This window comes from Nyctibius grandis, chromosome 3 (assembly GCF_013368605.1).
Source record: "Nyctibius grandis isolate bNycGra1 chromosome 3, bNycGra1.pri, whole genome shotgun sequence".
NCBI classification, from domain to species: Eukaryota; Metazoa; Chordata; class Aves; order Nyctibiiformes; family Nyctibiidae; genus Nyctibius; species Nyctibius grandis.
In genome coordinates, this window is record NC_090660.1 from 28,285,602 (window position 1) to 28,298,523 (window position 12,922).

Genomic DNA, 12,922 nt, shown 5'->3' on the forward strand with positions numbered 1-12,922 from the left:
ATCGAGCGGCGTTTGTATATAAACAGTATCACCTTAACAACACTGTGGTTGGTAGCAGTAATTTTCAGCTCCGAATCTATAAGCAGTAAATTCTGGTGGTTAGAGACCTATAGTTTCTAAAGTAGTCCAATTTAGTTTTCAAGTAATTTAAATGCACATTAGAACTGAATTTTAAATACATAGCCAAGGTTAATGCTTGCTGGCTTTTTAGGTCCTTACTTTTCTAGAGTTTTTTTGGTGTTCCTACAGATAAGGAATGAAACAAATATGAACAAAAGGTTAGGGGGAGAGTGCAAAATGATGAATCAAGAAGCTTGCTCCATGGTTTAAGGCTTATTGCTGAAAAACAGTACTTGATGCTTATATCGAATAGTACAATGTTTAGAGCTGGAAGAAAGCAACTTTGGAAACAGAGCATTGGCAGAGTTATAAAGGTAAGGAAAACTGAACTTTGGACTAGGTCGAGACTAGTAAACTGTATAGTTTGAATAAAGGTGTGAATTGAGGGGAGGGAGGGTGTAGAAAAATGTGTGTGTTAAAATGGTGTAAATGGATGATATTGGTTTCACAAAACATGCTAATTATATAAAAATGGATAAACTTGCTTTTTAAAGCAAAACACAGTATTTGGGATAGGTATTTGTCACGAGAGGTATTTTTTTTTGTGTAACTGGTCTTATAAGTTCATTGGTAGGGTATCAATCAAGGCTTAGTCTCATGATTTGTTTTGAAAAGTAAATTTGCACTGGGAGATATTTATGCATTTGACTACTGGTACTTGTGTCTTGTCCAGATTGTTGAAGTGATCTGGTAAGGGTATAATTTCGCCAATGTTATACTGGTACAATAAAGAGCTGGATGCTAGATCTGGCAACAAAACAGGGGTGGGCTCTGCCACCAAGGAAAATTGAAATTTAACTTCACCTTTCCCATTCCTGTAAAATAGGAATAGAATTTTGAAGACACTGTGTAGCATTGAGAAACAATAATAAAATATAGAAGTCATTAAGACCCTTAGACTAATTTTAAAAGCTGGTTATTTGAACAAACTGTTCCTGAGTTAATGCAATGTTATAACAAGTGTGGGAAAACTCTGATTAATGTTTGAGACTTAAGAGTCAGCTAAGGGGACTCCCCTAATTCTGTAGGGGATGTGCTTTTTTGTAGAGGAGCAAATAAAAAGATGTGTGTCTGTTGAAAACTCAGGGTGCTTGGAAAGTGTAAAATGGCTTGCAGCTTACTTTTACAGGGAAATCCATGAGCAATGCTTATGCAATATAAAACATCCTAGCAAGTTAAAGGAGAGACAGAGGAATGCCATGTTGGTTAAATAAATTTTGGATAAGACAGTAAATTAACAATAGAACACACTTACTTTTTGACTCTTTTACTATTGAACTTCTCAGTAAAGTTCAAGTGTATTGCTCATCCATAAGACACTGATCTGAGTGTGTCTAAGTTCAGTAATGCCCAGTATTCTGACAACTAAATGCATCACTTGCTGGATAAACTGTGTTCAGGGACAAGTTTTAGCTTGTGCAGTTATGACTTGAATACTAAATAACATTCATGCTAACTCTGTTTAGTGTCTGCAGACACATCAGCAACTGCACTCTGTAATGGAGAAGTTGGCAATAGTCAATATTTGGTTTCTGAGGCTGTTGTTTCAAAGGAAGGACTCCTGGCATCTCTGACTTCTGATCTTTTAGTACCTTCTGCTTAAATATATATACTTATATACTCTTGTGGTAGTTATAAAACACTTTTTAAAATTTTGTTTTAACTTAATCCCCATTTATTGCTTCAGATTGATGGTGTGATGGTTATGGGTTTAGTCATATGTTAAAATGGATTTAGGAATCCCCCCCTTTATTCTGCTTCAGGAGAAGATGCCTACTAAAATTAGGTTCCTGTGCTAAATTTTTGGTATTTAGGTATTGGGAATTTTAAGATTTTATGTAACATAAAACAAGTTACTTGTTATAACTAGACTAATCATCAAAGAAGGACTTTTCAGTTAATTAGTTAGCTTTGGACTTTGTGAGACTGTTGTCATATGGCCTTTCTTACCTTTGTAACTAACTAAGAGGGAGAAAAGAAACCCAAAACTAAATGTGGCTGTGCTGCTGTTCTTTCAATGAAGAACCAAGGTAAAGCTGTACCATATATAAACTTGGACAATCCTTCCAGATACCTAAGTGAAAAAACATTGCTCTTGTAAATACTGTTCCATCTGGTTTCTCCTACATCATGGGACATTATGAGGAGGCTTTGTTGTATGACCTTTATCAGAATTGCTGCTGACACTTTTCAGGGTTTGCACGTAAGTGTTGCTGTATGTACCAGCAATTCATCTTACCTACATAAATGATAGCTTATGTGTTTTAGCAATCCTTCCATCTTCAAATCTTACTCTTTCAGTGTTCTATGTTCTATTAAATGATGTTTATTTGAATTACGTAAACCTGCCTGGTTTTCGGTAGTTTTTTGTATAGATGCTGTTTAGGGTTATGTACTTGTGTAGTGAATCCTGCAGGTCGTAAAATGTACAAAAACTCCTAGGCCGTGACCACGTTGATTTGAAGCAAGATGTGGGGGGTAGTTCAAGTTAGCATCTTGAAGCCCAAAGACTGAATTTTGGAACAGGTTAGTGAATTCCTTCACAGAAGTTCTGGTTGATACAAAAGGATTGAGGGCCTGAAATGCAACCCTATGCAAAAACTAGGAAGGAAACAAATCTGGAATAGAAATCTGCTTGTTTCTCCATGAGCCTTTTGCTCATTTATGTCTGGCCCTTAAAGATGGGGGAGGGTAGGAAGAATGACAGGTAGAAAGCTCAACATTTTCTTGCAGTTCATTCTCTGAGATTTCTAATCCTAAGTGAGGAATATCTTAAAAAATTATTCTTTAAGTAGTATGCAAATGGAAACTGATATTTTGACCAGTTTCCAGTCTAGATGCTGAGTGGTTTAAAATATTTAAATTAATGACTTGCTATTGAAAGCACTGAGGTTAGATTTCTTCTGCTTTTTTGGGGACAACCTAATCTGAAAAGTGAGGCAGAAATCTCTTCTGATGACTGCAACAACTGAGAAGTGAGAGTTTGTGATTGGAAACACTTCATCTGGGGAGGAGAAGTTGTTCTTAGAAATGGCTGATCATCAAAATATGGAAGCATGACAGGCAGGGTATGTCCTTGAATTGCATTGTAGCGACTATCTGGAAAAACATACATGTAACTTGCATTAGAGGGATATCCCCTAGAACAATGCAAATGCCTTCCAGAACTGACACGTGATAAATGCAAGTGAATATCTTAATCTTCATAAAACTATAGCTTTACTATTTCGTTAATAATTCCCTGTTTTCTCTGGGTACAGTTCATTAAAAGAATTTAAGTTAGCTAGACTTCTAAAGTTTTGTGACATATTAATTACTGCTCTTGAAACTGGACTTAGCGTTAGGCAATATTTGATGTCTATGTGCACAGCTATACAGAATAGCTAGTATATTTGTTATAGGGCTTGAGAGACTGCAATTAAAGGATTGGAAAGCATTAAAAGAACTAAAACAAATATCAGGGCATGATTGCCCAGTTTGAGAAGGTGCTCATGATTTCAGCCTACATAAAGAGCAACTTGTAGAAGAAATGGAGGCTATGACCATATCAAAGACTATCTGTACAGGTGGAGTTGGGAACTGATAACCCATGAAAGATTAATACTTTGTGTAGCAATATATCTGGAGTTCTATGCTGGAAACACAGCAGAGTACAAAAGTAGTGCGTCTCTGTAGTTTAAGTAAAACAAAAAGAGCTTTTTGCTGGATTATATAGAAGCTAACTAATTGGCAGAGTATTGGTTGTATTTTTCTATGTTAAAGATGCATTATCAGTTGTGCTCAAATTACTGAAACAACAGTTTTTAGGATTCTAGTGTTATTATCTAGTGTGAAGCTGATCCAGCCCCAAATGGTTGCTTTTCGTATGTCTAACTAGGGGGAAAATTTCTACCCTGATTTGAGAATGTGTAGGAAAGGTCAATCCTGTGATAACATTTTACTTTTGGGAAAGTGGAGACCGTGCTAGGGAATGATGGAGGTGAAATAGCATGAAGTACTGTCTTCGTTTAGCCCACACCTGGGGCTAAACAATAGCAGTTTTTCTCTCACCCAATGTCCCTTCCCCAAATGAGGAAGGGAATTGGGAAAAAGAGAGAGAGACTCGTGGGATGAAGTTAACCAGATTTAATGAAATGAAGAAAATCAATATAAATGACAACACAAACCAGACAAGAATATACTCATCCACAAATCACTGGCAAGTTTCTCCAGGAATCACAACAACAAACAGAGAAGAGAGGCAAGGAGAGCAGGAAAAGCCCCACCTCTTCCCAGCAAACCCTCTCTTTTATAGTGAGCTTGATGTCAGTGATATAGTATACACCTGTGGGCCAGCCAGGGTCAGCTGCCCTGGATTTAACTTCTAAGGGCCTTGATCACCATGGCTGGCCACAAACTGAAACCAAACCCCAGTAAAACCAGGACAAGTACATATACAAATTAATCTGCTACTGCATTCTTTGGGTGTATCTGTGTAAAGAACAGGATTGATATGTTTGTCTTTTACGTGGAAAAAAATTTCCAGTGCATTCAGCATTTATGAAGGCATACTAGTAATTACGAATTTACCAAATATTTGAAAAATCCTTCACAAAATAGGAAAGATATTTACATAAGGGTATAAAGTATATTATGCAAGTCCTATTGGCTCTGCAGAAGCTTGTGGATAAATCACTTGTGCATACTTTATAGAGTTACTAGTTTTTTCATAATCACTGGGGAAATAAAGACTGAATTTACCACCAATGAAACATAATTCTAAATTTCTTTTGAAAATGAAATGATATTAAATCTTGTAATCCGCAAGCACAATAATACCAGTAACTATTCCAGAAGGCTATTTTGTCTATAATGTAATGAGGTGTATTACATATGGGAATTCAATTTAATTAGAAGAGTAGGCATACTGCTTGAAGAATGGTATAATAGCTGTAGTTAAGCACATTTGTAAACACTTGTGTACCTTGAGGCTTGTGCCTTGTTTTACTTCTCATTATATTAAAGAGATAATGTATGAAACCCTAGCTTCCTCCAGCAGCATCTGTCTTTATTAGAGAACACTTACAATATCTTCCACAAATAACAAAGATGGGTCAGAATCCTGTCTTGACTTGATGGTCATATGTGACTAGACTGAAAAGCTGGGACTAAGGACAGGGTGTTGAAGATAACTCGCAGAGCGATGGAGCCGTACATATAAAATACCTTTTGTTTTTTTCCTACAGAGCCTTTCAACAAATAAATAATATTGTACAAAAGACTAATGATAGAAATTTTGTACTAAATCTGAAAATAGAACATAGGAAGTCAACTGTAAAGTCATAACAGGAGTCACTTCTAAAAATTTCATTTGAGTGTCTTAAAAACATAAACCACAGGTATGGAAGAATGTAATAGCCTTTACTTTTTAAAATAAATTTTAGAATTTTTGTTATTTTTGTCTTCAAAATAGATTGTGAATTATCCACTGTACACTTTGTGTTTTATAACAGCAAAAGCTCAAGGAAGAGAGGGAGGCTAAACGTGCTCGGCTGGATGGCAGGCATGATTACTTACTGGATACTGTTGCCTCTTGTGTGAATCTGAACAAAGCAGAAGTAGAAGATGCTATTCTTGATGGTAACCAGGTAATCTGATGAATTTGATAGTGAAGCTTATAGGGTGCTTTAGAACTGATATTACCATCAAATACTCAGTGAGCTAGTTGTCAGACTTTGTGACTGAGATTACACAAGTCTTGTAATTTCTTAGCATTTTGTAATTAAGCTGAACAAAAGTGTCCTTAGTTTCAGGACCTACTGTAACAATATTGATTTTGAAATTGATTAGAATTTCTGCTTTCCAGTGCTTATAGATAGTAGAGTAAAACCTGTGACTGTATTTCGTACTGGATCCACAGCATGAAGTCTCTCAATCCTTAAATATATAGTACATACAGATTCAAGAGTCCTGTCCACAGCAGGCTGCATGTTATTGCTGTTTCCATTAGGCTGCCACCAGCATTGTGAGACTACATTGTGATCTAGTTTAGGAAATTAAATCAGGTGGAAACTACTTGACCAAACAGAGTGGCTAAGAAGAGGCAAAGTGTTCAAGGCCAGGTTGAATGGGGCTTTGAGCAACCTGGTCTAGTGGAAAGGTGTCCCTGCCCATGGCAGGGGGGTTAGAACTAGATGTTCTTTAAGGTCCCTTCCAACCCAAATCATTCTATGATTCTGTCTCTAAATGGGTTTCCTGGTAAATTATATTGCCTGAGAATAGCTGTCAGATGAAGAAAATATTGTCAGCTGTTACACGTGGAAAGAGAAAAGTGTAATAGTTGTTTTGACCTCATCTTGAAGGGCTCAGCCAAAATTTTCTGGAATAGCAGCTTATGTGATCTTGGTGTAACTGTGGCCCATTATTAATGGAAGAGGGATAAATGCAGCTTTCTTCCTGCTGCTGGTGATCTCTTAGCCTTTTTCCTACACTAGGAAGCAAAAATGGTACCAGCGAATGTTTCTGAAGAAGAACTTCTAGAAGTAGAAACCTTTTCTGCTGGAATATTGCTATGTAGTTAGGGACTATATGAAACAACGACTCATAGATCTAGAAAAATAATGGCTTAGGCTAGACTTGCAAGTGCTTAACACTGATCAGCGTACTAGCATAGAGCAATTAACTTTCTTCCTAGGCCTTTGTGGCCCATACATGAGATTCCTGGACTGCACTACCAGTACATGGTTCAAGGATGCTTGATGGCAGCCTTAAACTGATGGAGAACTGTGAAATTGTCCTGATGCTTAAAATATAAATAAATAAAGGCGTTCTCAGTTGCTATGATATGGAACAATTGCAGGTGTGTATTTTCTGCTTTCAGCTACTTCGCTGAGTGGCAGTAAGAATAACACAGGTGAGGGACTTAGTGAGGTGCTGCTGCACTTCACTAAATGAAGAAATGCCCTGTGCCCTCAGTTTGGGAGACAATATACAGCATGTACAGTAAGTGGTTTCAGTAAACTGAAACATGGCTTTGCTATATTCAGTTGTGTTCAACATGGAAAAATTTAAATGATTCAATTGAGTAGGTGTGTGCTGCTAAAGGACAAGGCAACTCAATCATTTTTTTGGGGGTAGTAACTGGGCCTGGTATAAATTATTGAACGATACTGTGATGAGTATTTATCAGCCCTTTATGTTAAAAATCTGAGCAAATTAAACTTTTCATAGTGAGAATGCTATGCATAATGACCTCAAACAGGTAGAGCGCATTGACAAATTCCTGGCCCCTGGAGGTCTGCGTCATCTGATGTTCTACTATCAAGATGTGGAGGCAATGGATACAGGTAAAACAACTTAGGTTCTCCTGCAATGTGTTGTAGTTGAGCTGAGCAAGTGTTCAAGGAAAAAGCAAATAGTAAAGTTCTTCTAAACTGGGGCTTAAGGCAAGTCGAATTTGGTCATACTGGGACATTGATCCTTGCTCATGAAATGAGGACTGATGAAATTACTGAAGCTTATTGGTGCACTTCTGCATATTGCTAGTATGCAGCAGCAAGGTACTTCCTTGTGAGCCCAGCACCTCTTGCCTGGGGGGCTGAGAAATGGTTTTCGATAGTTAAAAGTTAACTTTCACACATAGTGAGCAGTGACAGGTGCTCTGCTCCCTCCCCTCCAATCACACCACCAGTCTGCCCTAGAGGCCCTCCACATTTCTTGGCACATGACCATCCATCCAGGTGGTCCTGTTATGTGACAAATGGCCCCAGGAGGCCTGCATTATGGGTAGAAGGGCCATTATCCCAGAATTCCCTTCTGGTCATATCCCCTTCCCTTCCCCAGTGCCCCCATGTTACCACACTTCTGGGGGAAGCCTCCTTCTCACTTACCCTGGAGGCAGCTCAGGACCCCTGTGACAAGGACATCCTCCCTTTGTCCATGGCTTCTGTCCCAGAGCCTTCTGTGCTGCTGCCGTTGGGACTAGCCAGGTGCTATGTGACCTATAAGACCCTGTGACTGGTTGGTGGGAGTTCACCCCACTTGTTTACCCTGTATGTACAAGAAGAACCCCATAAATATATCTATGTGTATCTGTATAAATATATGTGTTTATGCATATGTAAACATATACTATGTGAGTGTACAAATATGTATTTATACTTCACATATTTTCAGTATATATGTGTGTATATACCTAAAAGGTATGAAAAGACTGTTTAATATGATATAAGCAACTTTAATAATTAAAATTTAAATGTACATAGAAAGAAAATTAAGCAAAAATACAAACTCAGCCACTAATTTAGAAATCTGCTGAGCAAGTTTTAGCATGCCTGAGTTGAAGTGGTGGGAGTAGGTTGGAGAGAGTGTGAGGCAAGGGGCAAAGCCTGGGAATCTAATTGGGGTCCCCCTCACCTGTCCCCAAGCTGATCAATTGACCCTACAGTATGATTTTGGTGGCCTTTGGTCTTTGGGATGTGATGCTAGATGCAGGAAACACGGAAAGTTGGAGGGGAAAAAAACAAAAAAACCCAAACAAATTCACAGCAACATGTACATTGGGTGAATCAGCAAAAGTCCCCAAAAGACCATGTGCACTGGAGGAAAAAAAAAAAAGAGGAAAAAAAAAAATGAACTGATGGTGAAGGAGGACAAGACAGGTGAGCGTGGGATGAAGCGAGCGGGCTGGAGGCTGCATTTGCCCGCAGCTGTAAGTGTACAGTTACTTGTAATACCACCACAGTGCGCAGCTTGTGCTGTACTTTTTTCCTTCTTAGGTGGGGCAGAGTTTCTAAAAGAATTTTCTGTGCTGATCATTCTGGGGCTGTGGTTCACAGGCAACCAAAGCTAAAATTGCAGTTATACTGGTGGCTACTAATCAGTAAAGTGAAGTGAATTTTTGTGGTATTACATCCATCTTGTTGGCACGGGCACTTACTACACACCGCCTCAAATACAAGCTGGTTTTCTGATGCTGATGTGGATCAGCGAACACTTCTGTTAGGGCACAAGATGACCCCATGAAGGGTGCCTACAAGATATTTTGTGTCTCTGCAAAACAAGAGACTGTGTATCTCTGAGTTCAGGAGGATGTACTCTGGAGACCTAAGGTGTCGTTTCAAAGTCTGATTTTATGCCTACCCTCACATGCAGATTTTTTGCAATGTTTTGAAAGGCACTTTTAATATGCAGCTTAACAACTTCTAGCACCCTTTTCAGTAACAGTACATCTTTTCTAAAGAGACTGCGGAGTATACTACCTACTCCAGCTCCATACATTGTGGGAATGCCCTGAAAACTGGGATGACTCTTGCTGGTCTAGCCTCTGTAATTACTGGAGTAGAAGGATAGTGCAAGTTTATGTTAATTGGCAATAAACAAATGAATAAAATTCTCAGATTCAAGACTGTGTTGCTGGTGACAAAGGCCTTGATGTACGTCTGAGGTAAACAAAGAAGAGACTTCTGCAGCAGCTGTGGTGAAAAAGGGGAGGGGGAAAGGTGACATGAATGAAAGGGTGGGGAGGGTACTTATGGGAGACCACCTGATCCAAAATAGGGATCTCTGGGGCAGATGGTCATGTGCCTGAAAGAAAAAAGAGCAAGGGACATGTCACTTTTTGCAATTTTTTGGATGTTGTCCTTTAACTATTGGTATCAACAAGTCACTTTTTGATCTTTTTATTGTTGCAGTGTCTCACTGAGATGTCTATGCGTGCGATTTTACTCTGAGCTAACACTAGAAAACTAGTAACAGAGAAGTAACGTGGCCGAAAACACAATTTAAGAGAATTGTTTTTCCCCCAAAGACACTGCTACTTTTTGGTGACTTTTTACAAGTGTTACTGACAGCCTAAACATGGGAGCAGCATATTCCTGTTGGGGGAAGAAGAAAGGACAGGGAAGTCCCTTGTAGCACCCTTATTGCTTTGTTTTTTTTTCCCCCCAAAGAATCTGCTGTGGCATCTCTCTCCTTGTTTCCAGAAGCACTCTTTCTGTTTTTTTTTTTTTTTTTTTTGTATGTTAGACCTATATCTACATGTTTTTAAGGAAAGACAGTTGATAATGGCTCCTCTGAGGTAAACAAAGTTTGCTGTTTTTTTTTTTTTTTTTTTTTTTTTAAGCAATAGAGCATTATCTGCAATTGCATGATAGAGAGCCATGTAAGAAGATCTTGAGCCTGAACCTTTGCTTAGAAGGGATAGAAGACAAACAAATGAATAGAAATGAAAGGCTTTTGATGTGAGAATGGCAAAACTAGATGAAATAGTTCTTACTGCGCTGTGAGGACTCTGGGTGCTGCGTACTGTCTGTGGATAGTCCCATGGGGTGGCTCCAGGGGACTGGGACTCAGATATATACAAATGATGACTGAACTGTTTGTTTAGAAAACTTTTATTTGATTACATAATCAGTGGTTTTAAAATGTTTCTTTTATTTGAATCTGTAGAGCACTTTGGTGTTCCAGGAACAGGAGTGAACTCTCATTTGACAAAGAAGACGAAAACTAAAGTATTTGTGACAGAGGGAAAAGAAGTTGCTTTAACTGGTGTATGCATTTTTTTCATTAGATCTAGTCTTTTTAAACCCATCACAACTGAGAATATCTATCAGGTAAGAGTCAGTGACTGCTGATCACTGTACATAATCTTGTTTAAAAATCACTTTTATCTTGGGGTATTTGCTCTCAGCATGTAATTTGACAGCCTTTGCCATGGAGGAATGAACAAAAGGACACAGCTTGGCTAAATGAAGCACAGGACAAAAAAGGAGGGGAATGGAAAAAGACAATATTATCTAGTGGCAGTAACTTGAAGTGTATCATTGCTATGAAGAATTGATGCTAAGGAAGAAAACTTATGACAGTCCAGAATGACAAAGAGTAATTAGTCAATACCTAAATAATAAGCTGTTAAATTTCACTAAGTGCTAGCAAATCCATTAAAAAAAAAAAAAATTGTTTTATTTTTGAGAGTGTATATGCAAATTATATATAAACAAGTTTTTACTGGTGAAAGACTCCTTAAATCTGTGACAGTCTGAAGTGAACCAAGATGGATCAAGTGTTCCAGTAGTGAGGAGCACAGCGTAAAATGTAGGAAATCCCACAGTTGTAGACAAACTAATCAGAGTGCTAAAATAAGAATGATGGGCTAAATGAGAATTTAGTGTTGTGGGAAACTTTTTATACACTTCAAAGTGGGAATTTTCAAGTACAACTTCTAAGGCAGCAAGTTTTAACTTCCCCCATCTTTTCTAGGAAAACCTTTAAAACTGTATTTTGCCTAGAAAGGCAAGAAATAGAAGAGCAAAGGGTGGGTGACATAGCTGTCATCACCAGATTATTATTTGATTTCTACAAATATGCTTTAAAGTTTTATGCTTAACCTCTTCTTTTTTTTATGGTTTTGAAAGATCTGGCTTAGATTTTAGTCAATTGTATAATATTTAACATTTGAAGATTTCTTGCTTATTAATAATACTTGCAAGCTGGTAATTGCAACTGAAAGGTGTATAAAGCAGATTTCTTCACAAGTAATGATATAGCCCTTGCTGAGAGTAGATAATACCTTAAAACTAGGAAAGACAAGTTGAAAAGTAAAAATTATATGTCTGAAGACACATCTAATGTGTGACACTTAAATACAAGTTGTTTAGGGTTAAATTATATTGCTGAAAAAAATTCTTGTGGTACCTTCTAATGAAGCAAAAAATGGTTGGCAGATTTGTGTAATCTACCTTAGAAGCCTTCAGAGTCTTTTTCAAATGTCTAAAACCCAGATGTTCTGTGAATTGTTCTTTCTCAAACTGGATAGAGGTATTTTTCCTGGTCTAAAATCTTTGGGCAGCTGCAAGTCAGAATTAAGTATCGTTCATAATTCTTTTGGCATTTAAGCCTTCTAAGTGCATTGATCTCTGTCTGGAAGAATTCAAGGCCAGGCTGAATGGGGCTTTAAGCAACCTGGTCTAGTGGAAGGTGTCCCTGCCCATGGCAAGGGGGTTGGAACTAGGTGATCTTTAAGGTCCCTTCCAACCTAAACCATTCTGTGATTCTATGATATATGTATATGTATGTATGAATATATACAAAATTAGAATTCTGATAGCTTTAGAAGTGTTAGACTGGAATCATTTTACCCATATAAACTGAGCTTTATAAATAGAGGTCTCTTATACTCATTATATTTTGGAAGTGTTTTCAGATCTTTGTTTCCTCCGTTTTGTATGACAAACTGTAACACTGAAAATCTTCCAGCTCCTGCTAGCAAGAATTGTGATGTTATTGCTCAAAGAGCACTTGTGCACATTGGTAACTTTTGAGATGCTCAAGGCAATAGGACTGGAATAAATATAATGATAGAAAAATTTTGTTTTCTATTTTAACTTGTATTGTGTTTATTTTACAGGAAGTAAGTTTTAATATGATGAATGTAGGTCGAGATGGCTTACTAAAAAGCGTTGAGCAGTTGATGTCAGAAATCTTCATTCCAGCCTTACAGACTATGGACCATGGCTGGCTTGAACTTGGTGAACCTCAACAAGCTTCCAGTATTAAGCAGGACTTCCTTTGTTCCCTTGAAGCGTTTGTTCGTGTGCTATCAGGAACTCAGGAAAGTCTGTTGGAAAAGGTAGTATGTTCGTGTGGCAAATAGAAATTGAGCTAACTGTAGAATATCTCTTGCTCTGAAGCTTTTGAATTAACTGCTGTTGTAGAATACTCGTAAAAATTGCTTTTGTTAAACTGGAGAAAAAATAGCACTTTTGTTTGTTGTCATCAGTAACATGTTACATGTTGATGTGTGGCTTAAACAATTCTGCAGGTG

The 12,922-nt window shown here is 37.8% G+C and overlaps 1 protein-coding gene across 1 annotated transcript in view; it reads left to right on the forward strand.

The window, feature by feature from the left end:
- Positions 1-377: 377 nt before the first annotated feature.
- Positions 378-12,922, forward strand: part of DNAH5 (dynein axonemal heavy chain 5) — a 136,622-nt gene continuing 124,077 nt past the window's right edge. Inside the window, 5 exon segments of the mRNA XM_068396901.1 lie at positions 378-434; positions 5,613-5,747; positions 7,361-7,445; positions 10,549-10,712; positions 12,506-12,727. Coding sequence (XP_068253002.1) covers positions 378-434; positions 5,613-5,747; positions 7,361-7,445; positions 10,549-10,712; positions 12,506-12,727 — 663 coding nt within the window.